The sequence below is a fragment of the Zingiber officinale genome, chromosome 4A (genome assembly GCF_018446385.1).
Source record: "Zingiber officinale cultivar Zhangliang chromosome 4A, Zo_v1.1, whole genome shotgun sequence".
NCBI classification, from domain to species: Eukaryota; Viridiplantae; Streptophyta; class Magnoliopsida; order Zingiberales; family Zingiberaceae; genus Zingiber; species Zingiber officinale.
Window position 1 is genome coordinate 105041039 of NC_055992.1, and position 12246 is coordinate 105053284.

At 34.6% G+C, this 12246-nt stretch overlaps 1 protein-coding gene across 4 annotated transcripts in view; it reads left to right on the forward strand.

Annotated features, from left to right (window-relative positions):
• The window catches only part of LOC121970440 (ABC transporter C family member 13-like), a 49923-nt gene that overhangs the window by 18284 nt on the left and 19393 nt on the right, over positions 1-12246 (forward strand). For all 4 annotated transcript variants that reach the window (XM_042521174.1, XM_042521175.1, XM_042521173.1 and 1 more), the window contains 3 exons: positions 3101-3173; positions 3546-3797; positions 4777-4846. In XM_042521174.1, the coding sequence (XP_042377108.1) occupies positions 3101-3173; positions 3546-3797; positions 4777-4846 (395 nt within the window). The remainder of the gene's footprint in view (positions 1-3100; positions 3174-3545; positions 3798-4776; positions 4847-12246) is intronic.

A 12246-nucleotide genomic window follows, 5' to 3' on the forward strand; every position in this document is an offset into this window, starting at 1 on the left:
CGTTCCCCGGTCGCCTTATTACCATCAAAAAGTCTTGGATAAAAACGAGTTGATTAGATACTGTATCAGTTCATGTGTTTGCTATAACTGATCAACAGTTGCAATTCGCTAAACATGCCCCTAGACTTAACTATAACTGATCAACAGTTGCAATTCATTAAGCCTAGATTTTAAAGAAAGATATCTGTTAATGCCTGTGGGAATTATAGGATGGAACAAAATCTTAACAACTTCTCCCCTGAACACCTTGAACTAAAGATTTACTCAGCCATAAGTTTTAGCTCTGATACCAAAAATAGTTTAGCGTGGTAATAGAATAGTTTCTAAACAACTTCAGATAATATATCAAAAGAGAGATTAAAAACTTACAGGACTGAAATTGCTTAGAAAGGAAATTACAAGCTTACAAACTTACAAGCTTCTCAGAGTTGGACTTGTACCGAGATGCGGTGTCTGTCCAGCAATGAGCTAAGGAAGGGTTTATATAGAAAAGTAGGGAGAGTTGGATAGGTGAATCGGGTGCTCAAGGGGGCCCCATCGTCATTCACGGGTATCCTTATCTCTTTCTTTTCATACCCTTTACAACTAAGGCTAGTCCTTTTACAGCTCAGTCTAGTTCAATTATTAAGCTAAAGTCATTCTTATCTTTTAGGATAGATGGACGGCTCCCCGAGGCTCAGTCCAAAATATCTTTAAAGAGTAAGATTTGGATATCTAGGTTTTTGGATTTTTGGGGTCCACCATGCTTCTTTACGGTGGTGCGTCTCTTACACGTTGCAAGATGTTCTGAGCTTTAATAAAGAGATCCAATAATTCATCTCTAGCTTTTGTCACTTCCGGGAGGGAATCTTTAAAGTAGAGGCCACCTCTGAGTTGTCCTCGATATTCAAAATCTGCTTTCTTGGCATCATTGATGAGCTTGAGTTCCCATATACTGTTGAGGACATGGCGTGATGTCGTCCACTCAATGTCTTCGAGATGGGCTCTGAGAGTAGAGGCAGAAGCCCAAGCCTAAGGATCTTTGAGCCCATCTCGAAGACATTGAGTGGACGGCATCACGCCACGTCCTCAACAGTATATGGGAACTCAAGCTCATCAATGATGCCAAGAAAGCAGATTTTGAATATCGAGGACAACTCAGAGGTGGCCTCTACTTTAAAGATTCCCTCCCGGAAGTGACAAAAGCTAGAGATGAATTATTGGATCTCTTTATTAAAGCTCAGAACATCTTGCAACATGTAAGAGACGCACCACCGTAAAGAAGCATGGTGGACCCCAAAAATCCAAAAACCCAGATATCCAAATCTTACTCTTTAAAGATATTTTGGATTGAGCCTCGGGGAGCCGTCCATCTATCCTAAAAGATAAGAATGACTTTAGCTTAATAATTGAACTAGCCTGAGCTGTAAAATGACTAGCCATAGTTGTAAAGGGTATGAAAAGAAAGAGATAAGGATACCCGTGAATGACGATGGGGCCCCCTTGAGCACCCGATTCACCTATCCAACTCTTCCTACTTTTCTATATAAACCCTTCCTTAGCTCATTGCTGGACAGACACCGCATCTCGGTACAAGTCCAACTCTGAGAAGCTTGTAAGCTTGTAATTTCCTTTCTAAGCAATTTCAGTCCTGTAAGTTTTTAATCTCTCTTTTGATACATTATCTGAAGTTGTTTAGAAACTATTCTATTACCACGCTAAACTATTTTTGGTATCAGAGCTAAAACTTATGGCTGAGTAAATCTTTAGTTCAAGGTGTTCAGGGGAGAAGTTGTTAAGATTTTGTTCCATCCTATAATTCCCACAGGCATTAACAGATATCTTTCTTTAAAATCTAGGCTTAATGAATTGCAACTGTTGATCAGTTATAGTTAAGTCTAGGGGCATGTTTAGCGAATTGCAACTGTTGATCAGTTATAGCGAACACATGAACTGATATAGTATCTAATCAACTCGTTTTTATCCAAGACTTTTTGATGGTAATAAGGCGACCGGGGAACGACGGGTGGATTGCAAAAGAACAGGTCCTAACTTGGTAAAAAGGCGAGGGAGCCGAAATAAATCCGAATGGTATACTAAATCACATACTTCAAACCTAGAATACCTTGACCTTGCCCAAAAACAAACCCAGCCTACAAAAAGAGAGTTAGCTCACAATATATCAGTAATTTACGATAGAATCTGTCTATCTTGCAGAGTTCATTTGAAAAACTTTAAGCAAATCCAGGAACAAATAGAGGCTTTGAAATTTGAAAATCACAAGATTAATAAAGCCCTAGAAAACCTGACTCAAGAAGTGCTAGAAAGAAAGCCTTTAACTGAAAAACAATTAAAAGAAGTTTTCATTAAGATAACAGAACGACCTAAACACATAGAAGAACATGCCGTCGCCCAACGCCGTTTGCCCCGCCCGCCGGCGGCCGTCGCCTGCGACCACCGGCGGCCGCCGGTGACGGCCGCCTGCGACCACCGTCGGCCGCCGCCGGCGGTCGTTGCCGTCGCCGTTGCCGTCGCCGATTGCCGGTGGTGGTCATCGGCGGAGGAGGCTGACAGCGACGACCATTGGTTGTCGCAAGCTCCAGCAGAGGTGCGGCGACCGTCGGTAGAGGTCGCAGAATATTTTTGTTATTTTATAATAATACGAATTACATTTCTTATAAAAAATATTGGACACTAAACAAAAGAATGTAATTATCCTTGTAATCAAAGATTACATACATTACATTACCAAACGTAATAATATAATTAAGATTACATTACATTACATTACAAATTTGATTACATTACAAGTAAGATTACATTACACCCAACCAAATGTAGCCATACAGATGAAATAGTAGCAATGAGCTCAGAGGCTAATCTAAGTTCAATATTGTACCACAGTCTACTTCTTGAATGCATCAGATGCTTGTGTTTAGACAAATTCTGAAGTTATTCTACTTTACTTTTTCTCATCAATGATGACCAATATTCAATTGTAGAAGTTCTGTTGCATCAGTTCCATGGTCTTCAATATTTACATTTATTTAGAATAACCTTATTTTAGTATTATTATCTCTGCAACATTAACTACCAACTTCAAAGTTAATTTCTATTTCAGGGAAGTTAATTCTGTCAAAGATTCTCTTCTTTCATTCCAGACAGAGATTAAAGAAGGGCAAACAGAATATCTGGTGTGTGCATTTGTGATTATGTAAAATTATTGTATTCGCTCCATCTTTTGAAATTAAATATAGTTGTGAAGTTAATTGATTGCACAGTAGAAATCCTTCAGCATGGTTATGAGACACTCAAATGTATACACTGGTTTTATTAATCAAATGGTGGATGCCTATTTTTAGAAGCTAGTTATGCTTAAGTTTGCAGACATCTTGTTAAGTGGAGTGGTTTATTTATTTATTATTTTATTTTGTTTTTAATTTTGGTTTATGTCGCTAACCTTATCTCTTCTTATTTCCATAGGATGTATTTTTAAAAATATTTTTTATTATGCCTTTTTTTTTTTTTGCTTATGTTGCTAAATTTATTTCTTCTTATTTCCATAGGATGGGAAATCTGGCAGCTTTTGCCAGCTTTTTATGTTCAAATTTGTCAACACGATGATGGATGTTGGTGTGAGAAAGCAACTTGACTTTGAAGATCTAGTTCCGTTGCCTAGTGAGCTTATGCCTTCTTTATGCCATACCCTGATGCTGGATTGCTGGGTAGCTGAAAAAAATAAGCATGGCTCACATCTTCTGTTTAAAGCCATGTACAATGCATATGGTTGGCATTACTTGCGCTTGGGTTTGCTAAAGGTGCCCTTATTGATTTATTTAAATAACAATAATAATACATTATCTTTGGAACATGATAGTTTTCTAGTTTCTGACACATATAGTAGCATTTCATATCCTAGATTGCTTGCATTTTGGGGTGGAACTGAGATTTTCATGCTCCACATATAACCTATTAAAAACACTAGAACAATAATGACATGAATTTGTCTTAGTCCAAACTATTTAGTGTGTGCTATGTTGATAATATTATTAAACAAACTGTTGATAAAGTAGTTCTTGCTTTCTGGTCTGCTTCCCTCATGATTTGTGATTACTATTATATATATTTGTTCTAATTCTCTTAGTGGAATTAAACAAAGTACACATTTTATCAATAATTTGTCTGACAACAAATGGACAATCTGTGAGATAATTGTACATCTGCATTGAGCATATAGTGTGTGCGCTATCTGTTCATTTGAATTATTTCTGCTTCTGTCTCTTTTGATACTCATCTATCGTTATTTGTCTATTCATATTTTTTGTGTGTGTGTGTGTGGGTATTTGCATATTTTATTATTTATATCTTGAAGTTTAAACATTGAAGAATTGTAAAGGTCAAGGTGTTTGATCTAGTAAATATTTTAGATGCTTCTGTGATATTAACTGGGACTTTGTCCAAAAAAAATACCCCTTAAATTACAAACAGCTTTGTCCTGTACAGAAAGAAAGAAGTGATTTGTTATTAAAACCTCATATAGAAACTCTCACTTATCTCATTTGCTTTGAATTGTACTCTGGTTTGTTGGATCTCTCCTTCACTTTCAATAAATAGAACTAAAGATGTCTTATCCTGTCCTAGATTTTCACTAGCTGTTGTGCTAGTTCTCTGCAAGTTTTTCATTTTAACTTTGTACCTAAAGTTATATAATCTTTTGTATGCTGAAACTTAATTCTTTTTTTTTTAATTGATATTTTTAATTTCCTAATCTGTTGTTGTTTTAACGATTTATTTCAGGCATTAAACGATGGTGTTGGCTTTATTACTCCATTGCTCCTTAACAAGCTTATCAGATATCTGCAACAAGGTTTGATGAAGAAAAAAGCTATGGTGTTTTTTTTGACTTATTTCTTGCTTCTATATCATGGAACTTGCCTGTTATGGTATTAGCAAGCTTGTGGTATGTCCATAAACGAGGAATTTAGAATCCACATGTGGACTTTTCAAAATATGTGCACAAGTGTATGAGAATCTCAGTGCCAATCATGTTTTTATAATTTTGCAAAATGAGGAAACTTTAAGTTAGCAATCATTCTAATATAGAAATATATGGTTATCTAGCTATGAATATTTGCATTCATGATTAGTTCAGTAAAATAAGTACATTGGCTAGGCTAGTTCAGTATTTTTTTTTTAACATGGGAGGTAGGCCTAATTTTTTGATCAACAAAAAGATGCTGAAGGCAAACATGTGGGTTCATTTTTTGTTTTTCACTCACATAGAGGTATTTGTTCTATTTCAGATGTTAAAGCCATCAACAATTTGTTCTAGACTGTGAACTCGAGCAAAATAAGAAATTTGTTATCCATGTTGCTACTTGTACTATTCATCTATGAGTGAGCATGATACATAGTTAATAATCAACTACTAGATTGCTTGATTATTTATTTTCTTCAAACTACAAACAATTGACAGGATTAGTAGTTTATGCAGCAAATTGGTGAAGCATCTCTATTAAAAAAAAAAGAGCAGTCCGGTGCATGAAGCTCCCGCCATACGGGGTCCCGGAGAAGGATCCATTATACGCAGCCTTACCCTGCTTTTTGCAAGAGGTTGTTTCCAGGATTCGAACCCGTGACCTGTTGGTCATATGGCAACAACTTTATCGTTGCGCCAAGACTCCCCTTCAAAAGGTTGATAATCCCAGTTAGCCTCATTGACTATCTCTGGGGGTAACCGGCCCGTCCCCACGAAAATTTCCCATCGGTCACCAGGATAAATCGGAAGCGCACGCGGCAGCCAGCCCAGAAACCAAACATGTAACGCCCCAGCCCGGGCGGGCCCCACCCAGACCGAACTAGCTCCACAGATCACGGGAGGTCCTTTCAGCGTGCTTTGTCCTCACTCGCACACATCCTGGAAAACTTCCCAGGAGGTCACCCATCCTCAGATTTCTCCAAGCCAAGCACACTTAACTTTGGAGTTCTTAAGTTTGGGCTTCCGAAAAGGAAGGTGCACCTTGGTGATATAGATAGTACCATCTAACCTTTTAAGCCATACTTCACCAGAATCTCAGAACCGGGGTATTACAATCACCTCCACTTAAAGACACAACGTCCTTGTTGTGTAACCATGAATCACACCACAGACAAATCCCAGAATCTCCCTCGCTAGGTGGTGCCCTGGGTGCTCTTGCCACAGGCGCACTCACGGTCGCAAGGTCGCTCTGATACCATCTGTAACGCCCCCGCCCAGGCGAGCCCCATCGGACCGAATCGGGAACGCCACCAGAATTGCCCATCGGGTTGACGACTAGCTCCACAGACCATCGGAGGTCCTTTTAGCGTGCTTTGTCCTCACTCGCACGCACCTTGGAAAACTTCCCAGGAGGTCACCCATCCTCAGATTTCTCCAAGCCAAGCACGCTTAACTTTGGAGTTCTTAAGTTTGGGCTTCCGAAAAGGAAGGTGCACCTTAGTGATATGGATAGTACCATCTAAAACATAGCATCCTTTGGTTATGCCCCCCATTTGGAGGAAAAATTCCTGCAAATACGCCATAGCTGGGGTTCGAACCGCGGGCGCCTGGGTGACAACATGAAGCATCTCTATTATGTTTTTTTTTTTTTTAAAATAAAGTAGTTTCATTTTGAGTTCAACTCTTTCTAAGCAACTTTTATAGTACCTCTCATTATCAAGAAAGGGTAAATGTTTCTAAATTGGATATAAAATTGGCAAATTGTTGCCTCACCATCTAAGGTCCATCTAATCATCATTAGGCATTGCCTAGTCACGTGACGTGATCTACTTAGTGTTCCTTCTAGGTTAAAGTTAAGGGCCCAATAGTAAATTGTTTGGAATATAATTGTGAATATCCAAATCACAAGGATACATATGAAAAATGTAAAAAAAAAAAAAACTATGTATGGGTAAAGGGAACTACTTAGTGGAATAACTCATAATTTCCCACCTAACCTTAACATGGTACAAGAGCATGGTACTAGAGAGAAAGGAAGGCAACAACCCCATGCAATGACCATGTAGCAAACCAAGGTTTAAAATCTTAGACAATACTATTTTGATATTATGTTGGCGTTCCGATGTATAGTGTCAATTGCAAATTGGAGGGGTAGGAGATGAAGATGAAAAAAAAACATAATTATATATTTAAATACGTCTGTCCTATCTAAAATGATATGTTTTTGATACTGTTTTAAGCTAAAAAATAATAAATATTTTTTCACTTTATCTTGATGTGTATTATATCATATTGTCGAATATCAAAAATGATATGATACTCACCAATATGATTCACAAAATAACAAAAGATTTGCTTTTGTTGAGTATCGAGTTTCAATAATTTATTGAAATAATATGTTTTGATCATGCCACTTGGCACGGTACGAGAGTTAAGACCATGCAACAAACCATATACTAACTCATTTAACAATTGCTATTGTTGTATGCTTTTATGATTTAGGTTATGATGCATTGCTTTCTATGGTTTGCTAATTATGGTTGTTCCTTAGGATGCTCTTATGCAGGAGGTTGAGAATCAATTGTATAAAGACTTTAGGAAGCTTTCCTTATTGATCGAGGTAGAATATTATCCTTGTTTCTTTGTCGTGGACAATCTCTATAATCGTTGGGTATTCAGGTGTGAAGAGGAGGTTTGATAATGTAGAAGATCGAAAATTTGATCGTGCGACATAAAATTTTGGTTTATGTTATCGTAAGGATTTATTATCTTGTATTCCATTTAAGGTTGTAGAGTAACTCAAAATAGTATTAGGATGATTTTGGTAGAAATTAGAGATATTTTTGGTAACATTTATAAGATTAATGTTATTGATGGGTGTTATCTCAACTAGAAAAATGTATGATATGTGGATATTGATTTCTAAGGGTAATTGTTTTAACCTTTTTAAATGAAACCTTTAATGAAAATAATTTTGAGGACAATAAGGGGTTGTTGTTTGGAGAATTAATTGCAATGTGTGATCATATAACTTGAGGTTATGCTTGAGGATAAATTGAATAAATAAGAAATTAGATTTAAAAAGTGGATCAAGGATTGTGGTTTAAATGACTTTAATTGGAAAGTACAAGTTACACAGTAATTTCTTGTTTAAATTGACCTACAAAAGTATATGTGTGAATGTGATATGGTGTAATGATTGATTGTGTAACATTAAATTTTAGTTTATAATATTATCTATTTGTATTGCATTAAAAAGGTGGTTAAGGTTATACAACAAGACAAATATAATATCAAAATAATTTTGGTAAAATTTAAAGGTATTACAAATAAAATCGATCGTAATAAAGTGAGTTATTGCGGTGTCTTATCTCTACAAAAAATATGATTGTACATGGATGTTGATTCTTGAGGTTAATTGTCATAGTAACTATAATGAAATTAATTTTAAGGACAAATGATGTAGCAGGAACTATTGAATCCTTGATTTGAACACGAACACCGAAAATAATTTTCTAAAGACTTGTTGATTTACTAGGAAAATAGGCATCCAAAAACTCGTCGTTTTGGAGAAAAGCTACTCTATAAAAGTTTATTGATAAAAAACAACTACTCTAAAATATAATCAACTAAACATATAGTTTAAATAATCTCAAAAACCTAATCATGCAAAGGATGAAAATAATCTTAAAAAAGACTAAAATTCTTTGGATCCCCATAAAGGCTTTAAATAATTTTTTTTGGGCCTAAGATTGGGCATTATGGGTTACTTCCGTAACCATTTGTAGATCTCTAAACGAGCTTCAATTTGATATATTGTGCATCTCTGAAAAGACTTTAAACAATTTTTTTTTGGGCCTAAAACTGGTCGTAACCAATTGTAGATCTTTGAACGAGCTTCAATTTGATATATTGTGCATTCCATGATTGAACTTGAGTCAAAAGTTATGGCTTTCAAAGCTTACTCGCCTGTGGTTGTCGATCAAAGTGGTCTCAAAACTCTATTGCTCCACATCAACAAATAGAGGGCTTTAGCTTAGAGAATTTATTGTAATGTGTGATCAATTAACTTGAGGATAGATTGACTCAACAAGAAGTTGAAATTTAGAAAGTGGATCAAGGATTGAGGTTCATATAATTACCAATTGCATGGCAATTTCAAGTTTTAAAATGGCATATGGAAGAATATGTATAATATTGGTAAAATGACTGATCATCGATAGTTGTACAATAATATTGTTTTGGATTTTGTATTGACTTATTGGATCTCTTCAATGGTATCTTAAGTAATCTCTATAATTGTTGTGTCTTCAAGTGTGAGAGGAGGTTTGATAATATAAAAAAGGGGAAATTTGATGTTGTGACATTAAATTGTGGTATATGATATCAAGAGGATTTATTAGCCTGTATTCCATTCAAGAGGTAATTAAGGTTGTAGACTAAGTCAAAAATAGTTTCAAGATGATTTTGGTAAAATTGGAGTAATAATGGTGTTATCTTAATATGTTGTTGTGGGTTGTTATGTCAAGCAGAAAAATATAATTCTGCATCCACGATTGTGGATTAATTGTCTATGGATATTGATTCTTGTGGTTGTCATAATCTTTTTGAATAACTATAATGAAATTAGTTTTGAGGAAAAATAAATGACTTTTGTTTTGAGAATTAATTGTAATGTGTGATCAGTTGACTTGAGGTTTTGCTTGAGGATAGATTGACTTACGGTTTTTCTTGAGGATAGAAGTTGGATTAAGAGTGGACCAAGGATTGGGTTTAAATTATTTTAATTGGCTAATTTCAAATTTTAAAATGGCTTCTAAAAGTATATGTGTGATATCGGTGGAATGATTGATCGTTGATAGTCAATGACAATGTTATTTTTATGTTGGTCTTGACTTAATGGATTTCTTCAATGTTATCTTAGGCAATCTTTATAATCATTGGGCGTTTAGGTATGAAGAGGAGGATTCATAATGTAGAAGTGGGAAAATTTGATTGTGTGACATTGTATTCCATTGAAAGGTGACTAAGGTTGTAGAGTAACTCAAAAATTGTATCAAGATGATTTTGGTAGAAATTAGAGATGTTACTGATAGGTTAATGCAAGTTATTGTGGATATTTATTTCTAAGGTTAATTGTTTTACTCTTTTTGAATGATTAACGATGATGGAAATAATTTTGAGGACAAATAAATGGCATTATCTTGGAGAATTAATTGCATTTTGTGATTAGTTGACTTGAGGTTATGCTTAGGAATTTAGGATAGATTGATTAAACAAGAAATTGAATAAAGAAAAGTGGATCAGGGATTGAGGTTTAATTGTTTGTGGATATTGATTCTTAAGGTTAATTGTCATAGTGTTTTGAATGAGTAACTATAGTGAAATTAATTTTAAGGATAAATAGATGACTTTGGCTTTGAGAATTAATTATGACATGTGATTTTAGTGAATTACTTGACTTGAGGTTTTGCTTTGTTTGAGGATAGATTGACTAAATAAGAAGTGGATTAGGAAAATGGATCAAGAATTGAGGTTTAAATTATTTTGATTGGGAAGTATGATCGCATGTAATTTCAAGTTTTAACATTGCTTTTGAAAGTATGTGTAATATTGGTGGAATGGTTGATCATTGATAGTCGTGACAATGCTGTTTTAATGTTGGACTTGACTTATTGGATTTCTTCAATTTTATTGAAGGCAGTCTTTGTCATGATTTGGTGTTCAAGTGTGAGGAGAAGGTTTGATAATCTAGAAGCAAGAAAATTTGATCGTTTCACATGAAATTGTGGTTTATGGTATCAAGAATAGCTTGTATTTCATTTAAGAGGTGTTTAAGATTGAAGATTAAGTCAAAAATAGTATGAAGTAATTTTGATAGAAATTAGAGGTGCTACTAGTAAACTTTATCATATTAATTAAGTTATTGTGTAATGTTATCTCAAGTCTCAACTAGAAAAAATACGAGATTGTCTATAGATATTGATTTAAGGTTAATTGTTTTAATCTTTTTGAATATGTTAACTATGATGGAAATAATTTTGAGGACAAATAGAGGGGATTGCCTTGGAGAATTAGTTGCATTATGTGGTTAGTTATATTGAGGTTGTTTGAGGATAGAATGATTAAACAAGAAATTGAAATAAGAAAATTGGATCGGCGATGAAGGTTTAATTTTTTGTGGATATTAATTCTTAAGATTAATTGTCAGTCTTTTTGAATGATTGAATGAGTACCTAGAATCAAATTAATCTTGAGAAACAATAGATGATTTTGACTCTGAGAACTAATTATGACATGCCACTGACTTGAGGTTTTGCTTGAGGATAGATTGGCTAAATGAGAAGTTGGATGAAGAAATGGGATCAAGAATTGAGGTTTAAATTATTTTAATTGGATAGTGCGAATTGCATAGTAAATTTGAGTTTTAAAAATATCTTCTGCAAGTATATATGTGATATTGGTGGACTGATTGATCATTGATAGTCGTTTAACAATGTTATTTTGGTATTTGTTGACATATTGGATCTTTTCAATGTTATCGTAGAAAATCTTTATAATCATTGGGTTTTCAAGTGTGAAGAGGAGGTTTGATAATGTAGAAGAGGGAAAATTTGATTGTGTGATATGAAATTGTGGTTTATGATAATCATGAGGATTTATTAGCTTGTATTCCATTCAAGAGGTGATTAAGGTTGTAGAGTTAGTCAAAGACAATATCACAATGATTTTGGTAAAATTGGAGTATTAATGGTGTTATCTTAATATGTTGTTGTGGGATATTATCTCAAGCAAAAAAAAATATATAATGTGGATCCAGGACTGAGGATTAATTGTCTATGGATATTGATTCTTGAGGTTGTCGTTACTCTTTTTGAATAACTATAATGAATTAGTTTTGAGGACAAATAAATGATTTCTATTTTTAGAATTAATTGTAATGTGTGATCAGTTGAGATTTTGTTTGAGGATAAATGACTTAAGGTTTTGCTTGAGCATAGAAGTTGGATTAAGAAAGTGAATCAAGGATTGGGTTTAAATTGTTTTAATTGGGTAATTTAGAGTTTTAAAATGGCTTCTAAAGTATGTGTGATATCGGTGGTATAATTGATTATTGATAGTCATATGATAATGTTATTTTTATGTTGGTCTTGACTTAATGGATCTCAAATTCTCAACATTGTTATCTTAGGCAATCTTTATAATCATTGGGTGTTTAGGTGTGAAGAGAGGATTCATAATGTAGAAGTGGGAAAATTTGATCGTGTGACATTGTATTCCATTGAAAG